Consider the following 22,805-nt stretch of genomic DNA (forward strand, 5'->3'; position numbering starts at 1 on the left):
TCATATACCGATTCAAATGGCTACAGTCTAAGCCCTTGGGTCTTCACTATGAGTCTGGATATCCCCCTCAAAGACTGATGAATAACACACCAAAAAACATTAAGTTGCTTTTTGGTTAACAATGTGGACAACTTTATTTCCCTCATTATGTATGTGGTGGATAATCAACGTAAAAAAGTTAGACCTTATCCCTCCTCAACATTTTGTCCATCCACGTGCGTAACCCTTAACACATATCAACTTGGCATCTTTCTCTGAAGTGTATCAAATGTATTGTTGATATGTTGAAGGCATCAACCAGGACGTTGAAGTTATACCTTGAATAAGATGTTAGACCATGTCATATTTCAGTTCAGGATGTCTTCCACCACAGATTAGGTGGCTTTCCAAAACAAAATAATCAGTAAGTATGGTTTCATTCATTCATTCACAGTATGAACAAACTTTAATCATTCATGGTTCAGGTGGATAATCAGTGTAGAGAAGCCATATCTTATGCCTTCTCAACATTTTTTCTATCTAGATATGGAATTCTTAACATGTTTAAACTCGGCAACTTTATCCCAGATGCATCAAAAGTATGGCTTATTTGTCAGAGAAAGCATCAGACAAGACGTTGTTTAGGTCAGAAAGTTTATTACAGCTCCTCGACCAATTTAATGCGATGGTGGATTTGTTACAGAGCCAGTTTCTTGGGTCAGAGAGCACACTTATTACTGCACTTGTAATGATCAGAGGCACATGGATTCTTCAGAAGAAGGCTCATCATTTTGGTCTGTTGGAAATGAAAACCATTATCAATGCCCTCCACACATGGGTGGAATGTATCCATTGAAACATAGTCATCATAATGTTGGACAATTCATTCATGGCGACATACCTCAGCAAAGGGGGAAGTAGTCACCAGACCTTTGTCTCATGGTATGGGAATACCTTCATGGGTACTCCCAATATTAGGCAATATTTAAGTTTGAAACATTTCAGGTCGGCACAGTGTCCTGGCTGACTCATTGTCAAGGAAAGGACAACTGCTTCATACAGAGTTGTCCCTCCAGGAACCTTCCATCAGTTATGTGCCCTTTGAGGCTGTCTGATGTGTAACCTTTTTTCCCCAATCCCTGAAGCATGGGCATTCAATGCTTCTTCAGTCCACTGGAATGTAATGTGGGCATACGCCATCACTTCATCAGTTTTGATTAATTAATTAAGGTAATTAAGAAATGATGTGCACAGACTGTAGTAGCTCTGATTGCTTCACTAACATGAAGCATCCTGGATCAGTGATCTGCTTGGTAAAATGAGAGACATACCCAGACAAGCCATATCGGCCTTCACTCTCCCATGCTTCTTTCAGAGATGTCCATATCAAAAGGATTTTAGAGCTTAGAGGATTGCAACAGCTGTAGATTCTCCGCTTCGAGGATACACAAGGGGAAATTGTGCTTTGTCAATTACTCGTTTCATATCAAGGACATCACACCACTCTCAGCAACCATTCCCTGATGGCAAACTTCTTTCTCGTTCTCTCTGAAGACAAGAAGTTAGTCCCGATCAAGGAATACTGTTCCATGACCTTAGACTCATGGAAGAGATGATGTTTAAGCATGAAAAGAAAATCTTACACTTGTTGTATAGTTATGAGATATCTAGACCATACTCACATTATCTCCCCTGGATTTTTGACACAGTCAAACTTGTCTAAATCTGAGCCACAAATTTGCCCCCCTCAATGAAGCAGTTATGATACATGGCCTGGAGTTTATAATAACGCTAACTTAGACATGCAGAGTAAGTGAGCTACATAAAGTATTTGTAGAGCTGTTCTGATGCTTTAGTTATTAATAATGACACAACCTGGTTTTCATTGTAAGAACAAATTGCCCTCACTAGTCGACCAATATATAACTTTCTCTAAATGGAGTTGCTGAATTTAGCATGCATCGAACTCAGAGGCTCATGTACACTAATGGAGATTTCAACATAATTTAGTACAAAATTTTCTTTCCCGGTTTGTGGCATCAGCTCAGTGTTTGGAGATCTATAGTCACATATTTTAGATCAGTAGCTATATTTAAGAGAGTCCATGACCATGAAGGAATAAAATTCTGATATATTACCAATTTTCTGTTGAATAAAAATGTTTTTATGTTCTTAGTGGAGGTTTGTTGTATGAATTTCAACTGTTCAAGGGGCCCTGAGTGGTCTAAAGTGCTTACCGTTCTGTATCACTGCCATCTCACCTCTGTCTGCGTGGGTTCGAGTCCATTCTCCGCTCAGCTACCATGGGTACATGGGAAAGCCTGCCAGTAGCTTCTTGTGGGTCGGTGGTTCTTCCCTGGTTTTTCCAGGGTTCTTACTCCACCAGTTATACTGGCCGCCATGTATAGCCTATCTTGTGCTGAAAAATGGCGTTAAACCCTAGAACAAAAGAAAAATCAAACTGTTCAAGTGGTGCAACTATAGCCCGTTTGTGCTGAGAAGGTACTTTTTATTATGGATAAAAATGTGCTTGGATGTATAACCATCTTTTTTGCAGTGTGAGCAGTGGTGGAAAGGCAGGAAATATTAAGTAGTATCTATAGTAACAAACATGGTCTTGTTTTTGTCTTTCCTGGAATGTATAAGACAGATGTGGGTATTTGTAGGTATTAAATCAGTACAGTGCTGACATCATCATGCAATGTACAAGACAGATGTGGGTATTGGTATTCAATAAGTGCAGTGCTGACATCATCATGCAATGTACAAGACAAATGTCGGTATTGGTATTCAATACATGTAGTGCTGACATCATCATGCAATGTACAAGACAGATGTGGGTATTGGTATTCAATAAGTGTAGTGCTGACATCATCATGCAATGTACAAGACAGATGTGGGTAATGGTAGGTATTCAATAACTGTAGTGCTGACATCATCATGCAATGTACAAGACAGATGTGGGTATTGGTATTCAATAAGTGCAGTGCTGACATCATGCAATTTACAAGACAAATGTGGGTATTGGTATTCAATAAGTGCAGTGCTGACATCATCATGCAATGTACAAGACAGATATGGATATTGGTATTCAATAAGTGCAGTGCTGACATCATCATGCAATGTACAAGACAGATGTGGGTATTGGTATTCAATAAGTGCAGTGCTGACATCATCATGCAGTGTACAAGACAGATGTGGGTATTGGTAGGTATTCAATAAGTGCAGTGCTGACATCATCATGCAATGTACAAAACAGATGTGGGTATTGGTATTCAATAAGTGCAGTGCTGACATCATCATGCAGTGTACAAGACAGATGTGGGTATTGGTAGGTATTCAATAAGTGCAGTGCTGACATCATCATGCAATGTACAAGACAGATGTGGGTATTGGTATTCAATAAGTGCAGTGCTGACATCATCATGCAATGTACAAGACAGATGTGGGTATTGGTATTCAATAAGTGCAGTGCTGACATCATCATGCAATGTACAAGACAGATGTGGGTATTGGTATTCAATAAGTGCAGTGCTGACATCATCATGCAGTGTACAAGACAGATGTGGGTATTGGTAGGTATTCAATAAGTGCAGTGCTGACATCATCATGCAATGTACAAAACAGATGTGGGTATTGGTATTCAATAAGTGTAGTGCTGACATCTTCATGCAGTGTACAAGACAGATGTGGGTATTGGTAGGTATTCAATAAGTGCAGTGCTGACATCATCATGCAATGTACAAAACAGATGTGGGTATTGGTATTCAATAAGTGCAGTGCTGACATCATCATGCAATGTACAAGACAGATGTGGGTATTGGTAGGTATTCAATAAGTGCAGTGCTGACATCATCATGCAATGTACAAAACAAATGTGGGTATTGGTATTCAATAAGTGCAGTGCTGACATCATCATGCAATGTACAAGACAGATGTGGGTATTGGTAGGTATTCAGTAAGTGCAGTGCTGACATCATCATGCAATGTACAAGACAGATGTGGGTATTGGTAGGTATTCAATAAGTGTAGTGCTGACATCATCATGCAATGTACAAGACAAATGTGGGTATTGGTATTCAATAAGTGCAGTGCTGACATCATCATGCAATGTACAAGACAGATGTGGGTATTGGTAGGTATTCAGTAAGTGCAGTGCTGACATCATCATGCAATGTACAAGATAGATGTGGGTATTGGTATTCAATAAGTGTAGTGCTGACATCATCATGCAATGTACAAGACAGATGTGGGTATTGGTAGGTATTCAATACGTGTAGTGCTGACATCATCATGCAATGTACAAGACAGATGTGGGTATTGGTAGGTATTCAATAAGTGTAGTGCTGACATCATCATGCAATGTACAAGACAAATGTGGGTATTGGTAGGTATTCAATAAGTGTAGTGCTGACATCATCATGCAATGTACAAGACAAATGTGGGTATTGGTAGGTATTCAATAAGTGTAGTGCTGACATCATCATGCAATGTACAAGACAGATGTGGGTATTGGTAGGTATTCAATAAGTGTAGTGCTGACATCATCATGCAATGTACAAGGCAGATGTGGGTATTGGTAGGTATTCAATAAGTGTAGTGCTGACATCATCATGCAATGTACAAGACAAATGTGGGTATTGGTAGGTATTCAATAAGTGTAGTGCTGACATCATCATGCAGTGTACAAGACAGATGTGGGTATTGGTAGGTATTCAATAAGTGTAGTGCTGACATCATCATGCAATGTACAAGACAGATGTGGGTATTGGTAGGTATTCAATAAGTGTAGTGCTGACATCATCATGCAGTGTACAAGACAAATGTGGGTATTGGTAGGTATTCAATAAGTGTAGTGCTGACATCATCATGCAATGTACAAAACAGATGTGGGTATTGGTATTCAATAAGTGTAGTGCTGACATCATCATGCAATGTACAAAACAGATGTGGGTATTGGTAGGTATTCAATAAGTGCAGTGCTGACATCATCATGCAATGTACAAAACAGATGTGGGTATTGGTATTCAATAAGTGTAGTGCTGACATCATCATGCAATGTACAAAACAGATGTGGGTATTGGTAGGTATTCAATAAGTGCAGTGCTGACATCATCATGCAATGTACAAGACAGATGTGGGTATTGGTATTCAATAAGTGCAGTGCTGACATCATCATGCAGTGTACAAGACAGATGTGGGTATTGGTATTCAATAAGTGCAGTGCTGACATCATCATGCAATGTACAAGACAGATGTGGGTATTGGTATTCAATAAGTGCAGTGCTGACATCATCATGCAGTGTACAAGACAGATGTGGGTATTGGTATTCAGTAAGTGTAGTGCTGACATCATCATGCAATGTACAAGACAAATGTGGGTATTGGTAGGTATTCAATAAGTGTAGTGCTGACATCATCATGCAATGTACAAGACAAATGTGGGTATTGGTAGGTATTCAATAAGTGCAGTGCTGACATCATCATGCAGTGTACAAGACAGATGTGGGTATTGGTATTCAATAAGTGCAGTGCTGACATCATCATGCAATGTACAAGACAGATGTGGGTATTGGTATTCAATAAGTGCAGTGCTGACATCATCATGCAGTGTACAAGACAGATGTGGGTATTGGTATTCAATAAGTGTAGTGCTGACATCATCATGCAGTGTACAAGACAAATGTGGGTATTGGTAGGTATTCAATAAGTGTAGTGCTGACATCATCATGCAATGTACAAGACAAATGTGGGTATTGGTAGGTATTCAATAAGTGTAGTGCTGACATCATCATGCAGTGTACAAGACAGATGTGGGTATTGGTAGGTATTCAATAAGTGTAGTGCTGACATCATCATGCAATGTACAAGACAGATGTGGGTATTGGTAGGTATTCAATAAGTGTAGTGCTGACATCATCATGCAGTGTACAAGACAAATGTGGGTATTGGTAGGTATTCAATAAGTGTAGTGCTGACATCATCATGCAATGTACAAAACAGATGTGGGTATTGGTATTCAATAAGTGTAGTGCTGACATCATCATGCAATGTACAAAACAGATGTGGGTATTGGTAGGTATTCAATAAGTGCAGTGCTGACATCATCATGCAATGTACAAAACAGATGTGGGTATTGGTATTCAATAAGTGTAGTGCTGACATCATCATGCAATGTACAAAACAGATGTGGGTATTGGTAGGTATTCAATAAGTGCAGTGCTGACATCATCATGCAATGTACAAGACAGATGTGGGTATTGGTATTCAATAAGTGCAGTGCTGACATCATCATGCAGTGTACAAGACAGATGTGGGTATTGGTATTCAATAAGTGCAGTGCTGACATCATCATGCAATGTACAAGACAGATGTGGGTATTGGTATTCAATAAGTGCAGTGCTGACATCATCATGCAGTGTACAAGACAGATGTGGGTATTGGTATTCAGTAAGTGTAGTGCTGACATCATCATGCAATGTACAAGACAAATGTGGGTATTGGTAGGTATTCAATAAGTGTAGTGCTGACATCATCATGCAATGTACAAGACAAATGTGGGTATTGGTAGGTATTCAATAAGTGCAGTGCTGACATCATCATGCAGTGTACAAGACAGATGTGGGTATTGGTATTCAATAAGTGCAGTGCTGACATCATCATGCAATGTACAAGACAGATGTGGGTATTGGTATTCAATAAGTGCAGTGCTGACATCATCATGCAGTGTACAAGACAGATGTGGGTATTGGTATTCAATAAGTGTAGTGCTGACATCATCATGCAGTGTACAAGACAAATGTGGGTATTGGTAGGTATTCAATAAGTGTAGTGCTGACATCATCATGCAATGTACAAGACAAATGTGGGTATTGGTAGGTATTCAAAAGGTGCAGTGCTGACATCATCATGCAGTGTACAAGACAGATGTGGGTATTGGTATTCAATAAGTGCAGTGCTGACATCATCATGCAATGTACAAGACAGATGTGGGTATTGGTATTCAATAAGTGCAGTGCTGACATCATCATGCAGTGTACAAGACAGATGTGGGTATTGGTATTCAATAAGTGTAGTGCTGACATCATCATGCAATGTACAAGACAAATGTGGGTATTGGTAGGTATTCAATAAGTGTAGTGCTGACATCATCATGCAATGTACAAGACAAATGTGGGTATTGGTAGGTATTCAGTAAGTGTAGTGCTGACATCATCATGCAATGTACAAGACAGATGTGGGTATTGGTAGGTATTCAATACGTGTAGTGCTGACATCATCATGCAATGTACAAGACAGATGTGGGTATTGGTAGGTATTCAATACGTGTAGTGCTGACATCATCATGCAATGTACAAAACAGATGTGGGTATTGGTAGGTATTCAATAAGTGTAGTGCTGACATCATCATGCAATGTACAAAACAGATGTGGGTATTGGTATTCAATAAGTGTAGTGCTGACATCATCATGCAATGTACAAGACAGATGTGGGTATTGGTAGGTATTCAATAAGTGTAGTGCTGACATCATCATGCAGTGTACAAGACAGATGTGGGTATTGGTATTCAATAAGTGTAGTGCTGACATCATCATGCAATGTACAAGACAGATGTGGGTATTGGTAGGTATTCAATAAGTGTAGTGCTGACATCATCATGCAATGTACAAGACAGATGTGGGTATTGGTATTCAATAAGTGCAGTGCTGACATCATCATGCAGTGTACAAGACAAATGTGGGTATTGGTAGGTATTCAATAAGTGCAGTGCTGACATCATCATGCAGTGTACAAGACAAATGTGGGTATTGGTAGGTATTCAATAAGTGTAGTGCTGACATCATCATGCAATGTACAAAACAAATGTGGGTATTGGTAGGTATTCAATCAGTGTATTACGGACATAATGATAAACAACATTAGGAATTCATGCGAAAGGTTTGTTAAAAAAATTTGCAATGCCATCAGGGCTGAAAATGAACTTTTCAGATTACTTGTTCAATCAGGCAAGGGAATGGTGAAATTTATTGGCCAGAATGCAGTTTTATGACAAGTGTGACTTTATGGTCAGTTATTCTGGGCAATCCGACATTATTTATGCCCAGTCTTTGTTGCTTACAGGTTGATACATCATAGCCCGAGTCACAGTGGAAACATTGCACTCTGCAGAAACTTTATTGTTCTAACTTAGCCCTAATTAATTATTTCATTGAAGGCCATGTTTGATAAATGTTCTTTCTCATTGCATGACTACCTCCAAGACATGCCTAGCTCAAAGTTGACCATATTGTTTCATACAGTGAACCCTTGTGAAACTGATTCTCATTTATTTACAATTTTAAATCTTTTAGTATTTTTTTAATTTTAATTAGATTATGGAAGTGTTTTGTTTTATGTTATGATTGTTTTATGCTTTTTAGATCATGGAAGTGATGCTGCAAACCTAACAACATCAGCTAAACAGAAAGGCGATCACTTTATCATAAATGGAGCAAAGGTTAGTTGATTTATATTATGGATATTTAAATCTTACAGAATTCAGACTAACTCAGTATGAGTAATTTCTGGCAGAAAAATATGTTTGGTACTATAATTTATTTGATAAAATTTTTGGAATTTTAAATGGATGGACTTGCATTTTTGTGAAGCAGTTAAAATCTCTAGACCATGTCTGGCAAGAGTTTTCATAACACTTAATTGTAACTCACGTTATGCTTTGTAGCTTATTGGTTAAAAAGACTTAGGTATTTACTGCATTATATTTTTTTAAAGTTTGTGATTTTTATCTTTCGTAAAAAAAACGAATAAAATATTTTGCAGCATGTGGATCAGTGCTAATGGAAAGAAGAAAATTGCACTCAGTATGAAAATAGTTCCTTCACACAGAATACTGGAAAACATTACTGTAACTTTTATTTCATGGACTTGAGAAGTACAGTAAAATTTAGTTCATTCAGACATCATTTATATTTGTATATTCTGTACAACAAAAGTACTTTCCACTGTTCAGCATTCTCTTGTCTAAAATCACAGCATACATGTAGCTTGGAATGACTGATAACTCAAACCATAATATTGGGCCTGCAGTGGCCTGCATTGCTTTAAGATTTCAACATGCTACTTACTGTATATGGATATAATACTAATGGCAGATAACTGTTGTATATATAAAGGGAACGAATTTGATCTAATTATCTTTGCAGAACAATCCTTAGCAATGGTCAGGTGATAGAAAAAATTAAGGTGAATCAGTAACATATTGAGCATGGGTCTGTTTAAAAGAATTTCCACTAATTTGCAAGTTCTTTTTCTCAGTTTTGAGATCATCTGTTGATTGTTTTGGGTCTGGTATTGTATTGTATGGCACTGCAATACATAAATATTATATTGTGTGGAGGTAAGTAGATTCAAGTGCTGTATCTTAGAACACTCAGCTGTAGTCAGATTGGAGTGAACTGATGTTGGGAATCAAATCCCCACCCTGCTGGTCACTCTTCCAGTACCTTAACCACTGTACCATCATGCAATCAGATTATTTTGGAATTGATATATGATTTCAGATAATGTATAACCTCCATTATATGCTCTTTATTTCTCCATTATATTGTCAGATTCATGTATTTTTCCATATTGCACGGCTTCATACAGCACAATTTGTGTGCCTAGAAATAGTATAGTGTATTAGGAAGTACTTTGTAAACAAACTATGTACACTCATGTCATGGATGCTTTAGCTTTTGGTTGATTAGATTTGTTTGTGAATGAATTTTACAACCCTTTCATCCATCAGAAAATAGAAGTACACCACTCCCTCGATAACTTGCACCCTGATAACTCGCGAACCTGCTTATAATGCGGTGTCAAGCATGGATCCCATTTTTTAAACCTGAAAATACCCCAAAAATTTCTCCCTATTTGTTGAACTTGAAGAAAATCGTGATCAACATTGGTAACGGAAACTTTGATGAATCGCTCGTTTTATCATTGAAAACAGTAGATAGGACCTGGAAATTTTAATCAACACCATGAAATATAAAATTTAAAAATAACTCATACAATTTTTTACATTTTCTTTCCAAACAACATTCCTAGTACACCGCAATCAACGATATGTAAGGAAATTTCGATCAATGAAAATGTCATGCCAAGTGGAGGCAGTACTTTAATAAATGAATACAAATTAAATAATTTTTTTATCAATTGAAATTTGTGTTCTAGTTCCATCTTTTAGTTCCTTTTAAGTGTAATCATCATAAGTGCAATGTGTCCTCTTGTAATTAAACATAAAATGCGTCAATCTACCATATCAGCTATGTCTGCGAGCGTTTCTCTGAGAACCTAATTAAGTGCCGACCGTGGTTTGATAACTGACTTGCAGAAGTATTTGCACTGAATTAAAAGCTGGCCTCCTTTATATTATTACGTTAATTATGTCTTTTGAATAAAAAAAAGGAGGTAGAATAAAAGAAAAGTTAAAAGATACAAAATCAGACTAACTTCAAATCTAATGGCCTCGGTCGTATGTCAGGTGAACTCACTCCATTTGATCAATCGAACACTGTTAATAAACATTATTGTGTATGTAACAGAAACTACCTTAAATTAACCGACTCTTTCATAACTGTGATCAAAGATAACAAGGCAGCAAAGCGATAAGAATACTTCGTAAAATAAAGAGCTTGATTTCAGATACGGACCATTGTGGGCAAGCGAGTTTCAGAGAATTCTTGAACTGGCATTTAGAGACATCCTCAGGGATGATAAGAAAATTCATTATTACTACCAATGAAATCACGACATTAACATTGCACTAATTGAACAATAAAAAATTGATTTTCGACATAGACGTGTCACGAAATAAATGTCGTGTGTTTTTTAAGAAAAAAAGGAATCTTATTTGGTGGTGTATCAACAGTTAGTCTAGTTCCCAAACTGTGGACTACCGATTTGGCAAGATACTATTAAATACCACTACGGGAACCAGACACATCAAGAAAAGAAAAAGTAGTGACGTAATACACAGATTTTTCGCATTCACGTGATGGTTGTTCAAACCAGTTGGAATGATCTTTCATATGTTGGATATATTTAGAGAAAAAAAAAATGTTATTTAAACAGAATAACAAACAACTTCATTAGAAAAAGCGCATTATTAAAAATTATTATCGACGTGATGGTAAAATGAGGATTCAGTCATTAAACAGCCCAGTACCCTAACGCCGCTCCCCCCCCCACCCCAGCTGTAAGGTTTTCTTGATGTCAAAGCAAGTTTTGGAGGTCCCTCAGTAACTCACGCCTCGCTTATAGTGCGGTCTATGTTTGTGTACCCCATTGTGCGCAAGTTATCGAGGGAGAGGTGTAATAAAGTTAACAATGTGGACAAATTTACTGAGTCACAAATGAAACTTTCAAAAAAGCAAACAAATGAACATGATATTTGCAATGTCAGCAACAAATGTGAGAAATGCAGTAATTGAAAATACCATTTGATCGTTTAAATGATTATTTAGGAGAAATACTTGTAATTTGTTGCAAATAGAATGGTTCAGACTATGACAAGTGCTCTCTAGGGTCTATAAAAAAATGGTATAGAAAAGCATATTGAGGTCAGAGGCAATCACACATCAGAGATGTACCACAGTACTAGCCAGTCAAAGCACTAAATTCAAGAAAAAATGCAACTGAAAGTTTTGGTAGGAAACTAGTAGCATCAGAGCCAATGAGCCTAGATGATGAAAAATTATTATTTCTGCTGGCTAAATGGACTGTCACACAACAGCTGCTTTGCAATTTTCCCCATTTAATTTCTTTGATACATTGTTAAGCTGCCAATACAAGCCATATATGTCATAGCTGAGGTCCCTCCAACAACAAGCTTGCAAGTTACAGGGCATTAACATATGCCTTTTTTTAGCTGGTAATAAGAATGGTAATAAATATATTTACATTTATGCATCTTGAATTTCCTCGGAATTCGCTTTCTTTTAGTTCTGCAAATCTGAATGATATGACCCATGTCCTGGGAAACCTGATACACACTAAATTGTTCTTTAATTTCGACTACATTTCCAACTGAAATCACATTCTCCATACTGCACTGAATTGACCCAGTAAACCCAGTCCATCATGAGCAGAAAAGCAGAATTGAGTTGGATCAACAGAAAAACAACTCAGTCCCTTCCAGACCAGTTGGAAAAGTTTCTTCAATGCATATTCATTCAGAATATGACTCCACTCTAGTAGACTAAAACAAGAATTTTGTTAAAATTTATGTCAAACGTGCAACAAAGTTCAAAGGTGACTGGGTGGTACTATGTGCACATTAATATTGTTAATGTGTATTAATGAATCCATGGTTGTGTATTTATTTTGAAATGCAGCATAAATTCAATTACATTGTTTCTTATGGTTTATTCCTTATGTTGTCTGTGTTTAGTAGATGGCAAATTGGAGGTATTATTATCATTAACAATAGCATATCTGTGTTAAAGTCACATGACCTCCACAACTTTGATACAGTATTTCTGCGTGCCAAATTTTTTACATGATTTGATAGGATTGCATGATTGCCAGATAGCACCACTATGATTAGGTTGTTTGCAAGCTTTTTCATTCACCCACTTTTATTTTATCAGGCATTTATCAGTGGAGGTAAAGATACAGACATGAACTTGGTAATGTGCAGAACAGGTGAGAAAGGCCCTAAAGGTATTTCCTGTATACTTGTGGAAAAAGGCTCACCAGGACTTTCATTTGGAAAGAAAGAAAAGAAGGTAATAAATATAAAATTTACAATGGATTTGTATACAGATTATTAGGTCTCTACTCGATCAAGTGAATCTTATGTATAAATAATTTATTATTTTATTTTGTGGTTGTACTCTTGTGCTAATCCACTTGGATTTAGCTGATTTGTGACAAGAATTTTAACTAACTGCTGATCCAGGTAAGTAGCAAAAATAAATGTACGTTTTTCATACAGTTTTCTGTAATTATTGCATGTAATAGATTTCTCTTTTTATGTTCAGATTGTACTTTTTTTGCCATTTTGCTGTTTTTTGCCACTCATATTAGTAATAATTACGCTTATACATCTCAGGGGTTGACATGTATGAACTTACAATGAAAGCAGTTCAGGTTAACATTTAATATAATTATAATTAGATAGGGTATCCTGGTAACTGACATTGAATATAATTAGATAGGGTATCCTGGTAACTAACATTGAATATAATTAGATAGGGCATCCTGGTAACTAACATTGAATATAATTAGATAGGGTATCCTGGTAACTAACATGAATATAATTAGATAGGGTATCCTGGTAACTGACATTGAATATAATTAGATAGGGTATCCTGGTAACTAACATTGAATATAATTAGATAGGGTATCCTGGTAACTAACATTGAATATAATTAGATAGGGTATCCTGGTAACTAACATGAATATAATTAGATAGGGTATCCTGGTAACTGACATTTAATATAATTAAATAGGGTATCCTGGTAACAGACATTTAATATAATTAGATAGGGTATCCTGGTAACTGACATTTAATATAAAGATAGGGTATCCTGGTAACTAACATTGAATATCATTATAATTAGATAGGTTACCCTGGTAACTAATCATTAGGACTGATGGGTACTGAAGTGACTTTTTCTGTTTTCTCATAACTGTGTTTTAGAACTAAGTTTTGGACATTTTCATAGACACTTTGATTTTGGGGTAACTTGGTAAATTCAGGATTTACTTTCCCATTTATTATTTAAAAGTAGCATCTGGGACACAATTGTCACTGTATTATATATGAATATCTCTGAATTTGTTCAGTATGCATTCTTTGTGGGGTTGAAAATTGTGATTTGTTGGAATTTTCTCATGTTATGGGGAGGGGAGGGGATTTGACTTTATATGGGAAACAGATGAATCAGCTTTGCTATGCCAATCTTTTCAGTAATTCCATTATCTCATGAAAATGTATACATGTTGATGGTGATGGAGTTCAATTTTGATAACAAATGACTTGAAAGGAGTGGTGGTCCTTTTTCAACCCCAACTGTGACAGAAAGTTGTGGGGTCCAACATTGACCCCTATTGTGTCCGAAAACTGTTTAGTGCTACCTTATTTGATACTGCCATAGGCAAAAGGGAAATAACCTACTTTAACGCCATGAAAGGATTTAAAACAATTTTAAATTAAGCTGAAAAGCTATTTTCACATTTATTGATGCTAACAATTGCAATGTTGGTAAGTACATATATATATCATTCATGCATTTTGCTTTTTATCTTCATAAGATTGGTTGGAATTCACAACCAACAAGAGCTGTTATGTTTGAGGACTGCAAAGTTCCTGTGAGTAATTTAGTTGGTCAGCTCGGTGACGGTTTCAAGATTGCCATGAGAGGGTTAAATGGAGGAAGAGTAAACATTGGTAAGTAGATAGACATTGCATTTAAGGGATTTTGATGTACATACTTCACAATATTCAACAGCTTTTTGATGCATTCTTTGATTTTCTTTGATTATTGTGCTTAAGCTATTGTCAACAAAAGGTGATTTAAAATAAGAGAATTTTCTTTATTTGTTTGCTTATGTTTTGTCAGTTGTTCTTTTTGTGTTTTTTTCATTGTCTGTCCATCAGATTGAATTATGTAGAATAGTAGTTCGTAAAACCTTTATGTTAAGAAGGTTAATTATGCTTGATTTGGTCCTGTCTGCCCAATTGTCTCTCTGTCTTGAGACGCTTTTTGGCAGGATTACAGAAACATCCACACATGATGTGGACAGATGAATTTGATGCACTTGACAGTGACAAAAGACAGTTGATAGATATATTTGTAAACATGTATTGATGACTTATGAGATGTACAGATCAATTTTTCTGTTTTCTTTTGCAAATTTTTAAAACCTTAGGGCTTGACAACCATATGACAGGATTGTGCCAAAACCGTCTTTGTATATATGCATATGCAGATGACCTGGTGATACATCGGTGTCACAAAGACATTTATTTAAGATGTTTATGCATTTTGCAACTCAATCGATATTGACGTTTGTATTCTGTGCTGATGCCATAAACATTGTAATACTCAGATCTAGTTTCCATTAAAATTTTCCTAGTCTTTTTTTCTTCATTATTCTTCTTGTATTGTAAGAAAAGGAAATTTGTGATGATATAATTATGTAGATATAATATCAGGAAGCTTGTCATCTTCCTCTGTGCATGCACATCTTTGGTAATTTCAGTCTGTAGTATACCTCATTCCAGTGAAGACAGGCAAGTTGGAAAACATTTATGATGAATGTTCTGATGCCAGTATTATTTGAATCTGTAATTAGTTGGTGTTTTTGCATTGAAGTTGAAAATTAATACTTTTGTATTCAAAAAAATTACAGCATCATGTTCCTTGGGAGCAGCTCAGTCCTGTCTTGAACTTGCCAGGGATCATGTCAAAGTCAGGAAACAGTTTGGGAAACACCTGGAAAATTTCCAAGTATGTTAGAATTTTTAGAAAAATCCAAGTTGCAATTGCTACAATTCCTACAGGAATATGTAGTTTAGGTTTGTATAAAATCTTTTCATGGTTAATCATTATTCTTAGATAATTATTTAAGTTCTGTATTTGTTTGATGAACTTAAATACATAATGGCACCATAGAAGTTACTCATAGAGATAGGGTTTTTATAGCAGTCATCAAAGGCCAAATTGAGTTCCCTAGTCCTTGTTTAAAGTGGCCCAACCCCAGAATAAATTATCCTAAAATCAATGAGAATTCACAGGTTATAAATTTAATTAACTCGGAATGATAGGTCAAGCTTCCAATTTCAGTTACTGTAGATTTGTTTACATTACAGGTTGTATAAATATTTACATGTTCATAAAGATTATTGTATAATTTAGGGCATGAGGTCAATACAGCTAGCACAAATAGTCAAGTTGAATTTCAACATTCTGTTATATCATTAAAAAAATGTTTAGTTCATATTAAACCTTACTTAGAAACTCAATTAACAATATATACTTACATTGTTATATTCTTTTATTTCTGACTTGTACAGTCTCCTTATATTTTCATCATTTATTACAGTAAAATTTGATGTATGAGAAAACCCCTTTTGCAAAATGTGGTCTTGCAAGAAAAATAGTCTTTCAAAACAGTGGTCTTGAAAATCAAGTGTTACCTTATCTCCAAAGTACCTTCAGTCTTCTATTAAAATTTAGCATATAATTCATCAGTTTTTAAAATTTACCTGGTAACATATGATTCATTTTCTTCATCTTCTCCTCACCAGCACCTCCAGTTTAAGCTAGCTGAGATGGCTACCAAACTTGTGGTATCCAGGAATATGGTTAGGATGGCAGCCACAGCTCTGGATAAAAACTGGCCAGAGAAGGTCCCCCTCTGCTCCATGGCTAAATATTTTGCAACAGAGGAGTGCTTTAAGGTATGTTATACATTTTTTTGTAAGACGTTTACTCTTTTTAGACTGCAGTGAAATAAGTCTTATGCTTTAGGTATTCTTTTTGAAGAGAATAACTGATGTTGAGCAGTACACTTTTTTCATTTTGTTTGCAGGTATCAAAATATTGGGACTTGAATGGCATCTCAATCAGGAATGTAAAGACGTCTTCACTGATGCTTTAAATTGTTGATTATTATTTTCACATTGTTATATTCATCGTTTTTGTGTCATGCAGAAAATCTGTGCAATTGATATTGCTTGGAAAAATATTGAATTTAACTCACCTAGTCATAAGGACGGAGGACAATGGGTCTCTCAACAGTTGCTCATTAGTCACTGTTTAGTTCATGTTTCTGATACAATGTCAATAATGAATGAGATGCACGCATATTATTGAGATAAATCTGCATCTAATTAGTTATTCTTGTTGCCAGTTTGGAGGCCATATTTCTGTTATGATTTTGATCAAACTTGGATCGTAGGCTTGTATCATAAAGAATTTGGGTGAGTTTGATAATGAGTAAGAATGCATACTAATTAGGTGATCTGGCATCTGATTGGTTGAGCTTGTTACCCCATCTAGGAGCCAAATTTCTCATCTGATTTCAAGCAGGCTCGTAAAACCTGCTTATTTCAAGATTTTGGATGGGTTCCTTTATGACTTACATCCATGCATATTATTAAGGTAATCTTGCATCTGATTGGCTGAGCTTATTGGGTAATTGTGTCCTAGACACCTACAATGCCAATCTTGTTGTATAGATTAATTTTCTTGAAAGAAATGGGTGATCTGGGTCATTTTGGAGGGGATTTAGATTTCATTTTCCAGACCCCTCCTCTTTCTTCCTCCCTTTCTAATAGACGTACTGTCAGATTTGGAGAAGTATGATACTATACAACAGGAGATGTGATCACTCATCAACAAAAGGGTGCTGGAGATTGTGTGAAAACCACAATCTCCAGGATTTCATTCATTGCTTTTCTTCGTGTAAAAGACCAATGGCCAGTTGAGGCCATTACACATCCTGAGTTGCCTCAACAATACATTCTCCTTCTGAAGTTCAAGTTGGAGATGGCTAATTCAATACAACTTTCATCAGAAGGTATGAGTACTGCAACAAGGTTTAAGTTCTTCATCAGACCCTGGCCTTTACCAAAATTATGGATTGCATCGTCACCCTGTTCAAGTAAACTTTGTCTACAGCAGTGGTGGCATGCTTAGACGCGATCTTTCAGAAAGATATAGTAAGTTCTATTCGTCTCAAGAGCAAAAACAATCTCCCGTCCCTTTCAAATCATTTTGGTTTCCTCATGAACTGGTAAAAGCCTGACATTCATCCATCTCAGTATTTTGTCCATCTTAGGATGGAGTTTATCACCAGTATCAATCTGGTATGACTCCATCATGTTCATTTATTTTGGATTATCAAACTCATTGAGTCTGTTTGCAGCAGCACTTGGATTTTAGAGAGAAAGTTCTTGCAACTCTTTGGGTTACTCATTGTGGCAGTGGACTGGACCCTGCTAGTCTCCCATTTTATGCCTCTCTATTGTCTCTTTGAGTGGCTTGATCCCTCAACTATCTTAATTTTTTCTCAAGCAGAAACTGTTGACCCCTATTACCATCAACAGCTACTGCTATATAATTTACAACACATTCTGGCATCATGGAAGAAGAGATATTGGTCATAGTAAAGATCTATCAGACCTATTAGCCGATTTTGGTTTGAATTGTCCAAAATCCAGCAACTTGTATCCAAAATGGAATCTGTCCTTGTGTTAAACACGGCTCAGTTCAGATAAATTTGAGCCTTTAACCTGCACCTCAATGAAGCTACATGACATGGTCCCTGATAGACTTAGCTTCACCAATCTGGGAGAGCGAGTTAGACACCATTTTAGTTTGACTGCTAGTACTATCTTCAGTTCATATTGGATGGTTTAGTGGTCCTTGGGATTGCAAACAGGCTTTATGTGGAAAAATAAATTGCTGTCAGTCGGCAATCAGAGCAGAGTTGTTTGATCCTTATCTTTGATAGACACGTCGAAAGTAGCAGCAATGCAAGACCTTGTCCATGCCCTCGATCACAACTTTATGTGCACAGAGGCAAGTTGTGGCAGTTGCAAAGAACTTATTCTCCTGGTTAATGCCAGAAAGCTGAATATCACCCCACAAGCCATATTTTTTACAAAGTGGGTTATGTGCTCAGTATGCTCTGAAGTCTCACAAGATCGGAGTCACCTCATGAGGATTTCAACTCAAGACATTAGAGCGACATCTGCTTTTGGTGTAACAAATAATAGAACTTGTTGGCTGACATGCAGAATCAGTCTTCTCAAGTTTTTATCTCAGAGTTTTAGCTTTGCAGAGACAAATTCTGAATTATTGAATTATGTGAGTTCAATGGTGGCAGCCCAGATGACCACCAGACACAGTTAAAGCCAGCATAGCCTTTAAATTTCACTGGATTTGCCAGTATACTTTTGGTAAGAAGAATTGAATAATCACATTCTTAACTGGATGACTTTGTATAGGTCGCAGATAATGTAAATGTATGCAGCCATTTTTCCCTAGAATGATACCCAAGGTATTGGTAACATGCTCAGTGTACCCTCCTCCTATTACCTGAAGATTAACATGATAGGGGAACATATTTGAAGGAAAAAACAAATTTTTTCAGTAAATTATCTTTCTCCAAGAATATTTACCAAATCACATTTCTTAAAACCCCTCCCAGTCACCCTGTCATGCAAGCATCCTAATTAGAATTTTGCTCAGATTAAAAACTAGTGATAACTGGTGGCAGTAATGGTAGATAATGGGCAGGGGTTATTACCCTTTGTCTATATAGACAGAAAATATGTATTTTGTTTTCTTCATTATTCATGCTTGAGTGCTGGAATAGAATAATAGATAAACAAACCAAAACATAAACTGAATGATGGAATAACAAAACAGATACACAAACCATAACAGATAAACTGAATCATGAATGCTGCAATAACAACATAGATACACAAATCATCACAGGTAAACTGAATGCTGAAATAACAAAATAGATACACAAACCAAAGCACTCAGTGATGCTAACCAACCCCCATAATTTAACAGTTTTAGTCTTGCACAAAAAATGTGAATGAAAAATATTTGTCTCAGTTTTCATGTATAAAAAAATGATTAATTACACAAAAGAATATTTAAAGCATTAGATGCAGGGTAAAAGTGTTAAAATTTGCTGTCCTAATTATTACTATTAATTTATAATGGCTTAATCATTTACAAGGCACAAATAGAATGGGAAAAATTTATGTTAATTGTTGTTACCTGCTTTCATCTGTATAAAATAAAAAGAAAATCTGTTTTGTGAATAGATATAAGGAAATATTTCATGAGTGAATTGGGAACATTTTTCATTGTCACTGATTGCTTTATTACTTGTGAGAAAAAAAATACAAAGTTTCCGTTTTACTGACAGTTCATCTTTTTCTTTGTCATTCATGACAGTACAGTGTTTCCACTTCACTTGCCAAATGTTTTCGTGACAGTACAATGATTCTGTTTCACTGTGTAATATTTTCTTGTTTTTGAGTTGTGACTACAGTGTTTCTATTTCACATCTATAATATTTTTTTATTTACCACTAATGACAATGCAATGTTTCCATTTCATTCATATAATATTTACTTACTTCAGAGGTCTCAGAAATGCTTAATCACGTGTATATAGATGCATATTTGTTATCTGGGACATAGAAAATCACTTATGCATAAATCCTACATACACATGTAATAGGTAGGCAGAAAATTGTAAAGACTTGCCAGGCTTGCTTCAGCCACCTGCTGAATGGGAAAATGTGTTGATCAATTAGATGTACTGATATTTACAATGACAGAATTCAGTGGCGGAAAGACCCCCTGATGTGCATGTTGCTATTATATGAGTACATCAAACGAATAGGATGCAGTAGTTGGCAGCAAGTAAAAAGACTTTGACAGGTTGCTGGGTGGGAAAATGTGCTAATGTTTACAGTAATTGAATTCAGAGAAAGAAAGACCCAGAGATGTACATGCGGTCATTTATAAGAGGACATCAAATAAACACTTAAGCGTTCATTATTTTGTTCATTTCTGAGTGTAGGTGAGTAAGTAGTGCATGTGACGTCAAAATCAAGACATGTGAGACTTAGACAAAATGTCGTTGGCAAATTTGGACAGGTATTTTGAGGTTAAATGACAAATTGACAAAGATTCTAATGAGATTTAAAAGAATGCCAAAGTTGCTAGAGATTCTAATGAGATTTAAAAGAATGCCAAAGTTGCTAGAACTGATATATTGGATCGGACAGTAGCCAAGTATAAGAAAGTGTATGATGAACGGCATAGTGTTTGGAATAAGACCTTTCCTTGGATTTACAAAACTTAAAATTCAGTCTTACTCTGATGGACAAACAAGAGCTATATGTCAGTGTTATAAAAAATGTAGAAATTAAACTCCATGGCAACCAATAGTTCTTCTAATCAGCAATGTTTTCTGGATGGGGACTGCAACTTTTGCTGGTGGGACTCCTATTTTTACCACAATGGGAATCTTATACTGCCACACTCCTAGTTTTAAAATCCTAGTGATACCTCTTTGTTTGCCACTTGTGACAGTACAATGTCTCCATTTCATTCATGTAATATTTTCTTAAATCTAAAGAGATACATTCTTGATGCTGAACATCAGATTGCACATATGATGAAATATTGTGATGAAGACATTTAGAATGCAGCAAAATTACCAGATTGAATCTAATGTCTAAATTGTGACATAGGAATCAGTTTGGTATTCTTGTCTGTCCATCATTATATCTCTCCACACTCTATTGGTATTGTACATTTCTGTTCATCGATACATTTGTCACAATCTAGTGGTATTCTTGTATTTAACTGTTCATCAGTGTATCTGTCCACACTCTAGTAGTATTCCTGTATCTGTCTGTCCATCGATACATCTGTCCACACTCTAGTGGTATTCTAGTACATGTCTGTCCATCAGTACATCTGTCCACACTCTAGAGGTATTCTTGTACATGTCTGTCCATTGATTCATCTGTCCACACTCCACTGATATTCTTAAACATGTCTGTCTATTGATTCATCTGTCCACACTCTAGTGGTATTCTTGTACATGTCTGTCCTTTGATTCATCTGTCCACACTCCAGTGATATTCTTAAACATGCCTGTCTATTGATTCATCTGTCCACACTCTAGTGGTATTATAGTACATGTCTGTCCTTGATACATCCGTCCAGAGTCATGGTATTCTTGTATATGTCTGTCCATTGATACATCTGTCCACACTCTAGTGGTATTATAGTACATGTCTGTCCATTGAAACATCTGTCCACATACTAGTGGTATTCCTGTATCTGTCTGTCCATTGATACATCTGTCCACACTCCAGTGGTATTCTTAAACATGTCTGTCTATTGATTCATCTGTCCACACTCTAGTGTTATTATAGTACATGTCTGTCCTTGATACATCCGTCCAAAGTCATGGTATTCTTGTATATATCTGTCCATTGATACATCTGTCCACAATCTAGTGGTATTATAGTACATGTCTGTCTATTGATACATCTGTCCACACTCTAGTGGTATTATAGTACATGTGTGTCCATTGAAACATCTGTCCACATACTAGTGGTATTCCTGTATCTGTCTGTCCATCGATACATCTGTCCACACTCTAGTGGTATTCTTGTACATGTCTGTCCATTGATTCATCTGTCCACAATCCAGTGGTATTCTAGTACATGTCTGTCCGTCGATGCATCTGTCCACACTCTAGTGGTATTTTTAAACATGTCTGTCTATTAATTCATCAGTCCACACCCTGGTGGTATTCCATTACACGTATGTCCATTGATACATCTGCCCACATACTAGTGGTATTCTTGTATATGTCTGTCCATTGATTCATCTGTCCAAAGTCATGGTATTCTTGTACATGTCTGTCCATTGATTCATCTGTCCAGAGTCATGGTATTCTTATGCATGTCTGTCCATTGATTCATCTGTCCACACTCTAGTGGTATTCTAGTACATGTCTGTCCATTGATTCATCTGTCCACACTCTAGTGGTATTCTTGTACATGTCTGTCCATTGATTCATCTGTCCACACTTTAGTGTTATTCTAGTACTTATCTGTCCATTGATTCATCTGTCCACACTCTAGTGGCATTATAGTACATGTCTGTCCATTGATACATCTGTCCAAAGTCATGGTATTCTTGTATATGTCTGTCCATTGATTCATCTCTCCACACTCTAGTGATATTCTTGTATCTGTCTGTCCATTGATAC

General features: G+C 36.3%; 1 protein-coding gene across 2 annotated transcripts in view; it reads left to right on the top strand.

The window, feature by feature from the left end:
• LOC149796484 (isobutyryl-CoA dehydrogenase, mitochondrial-like) overlaps nt 1–22,805 on the top strand; it is a 73,295-nt gene that overhangs the window by 38,980 nt on the left and 11,510 nt on the right. For both annotated transcript variants that reach the window (XM_089961198.1, XM_089961199.1), the window contains 5 exons: nt 8,400–8,476; nt 12,615–12,752; nt 14,284–14,419; nt 15,385–15,482; nt 16,283–16,435. In XM_089961198.1, the coding sequence (XP_089817324.1) occupies nt 8,400–8,476; nt 12,615–12,752; nt 14,284–14,419; nt 15,385–15,482; nt 16,283–16,435 (602 nt within the window). The remainder of the gene's footprint in view (nt 1–8,399; nt 8,477–12,614; nt 12,753–14,283; nt 14,420–15,384; nt 15,483–16,282; nt 16,436–22,805) is intronic.

This window comes from Sinohyriopsis cumingii, chromosome 6, assembly GCF_028554795.1.
Source record: "Sinohyriopsis cumingii isolate HCF-2022 chromosome 6, ASM2855479v2, whole genome shotgun sequence".
Taxonomy (NCBI): domain Eukaryota; kingdom Metazoa; phylum Mollusca; class Bivalvia; order Unionida; family Unionidae; genus Sinohyriopsis; species Sinohyriopsis cumingii.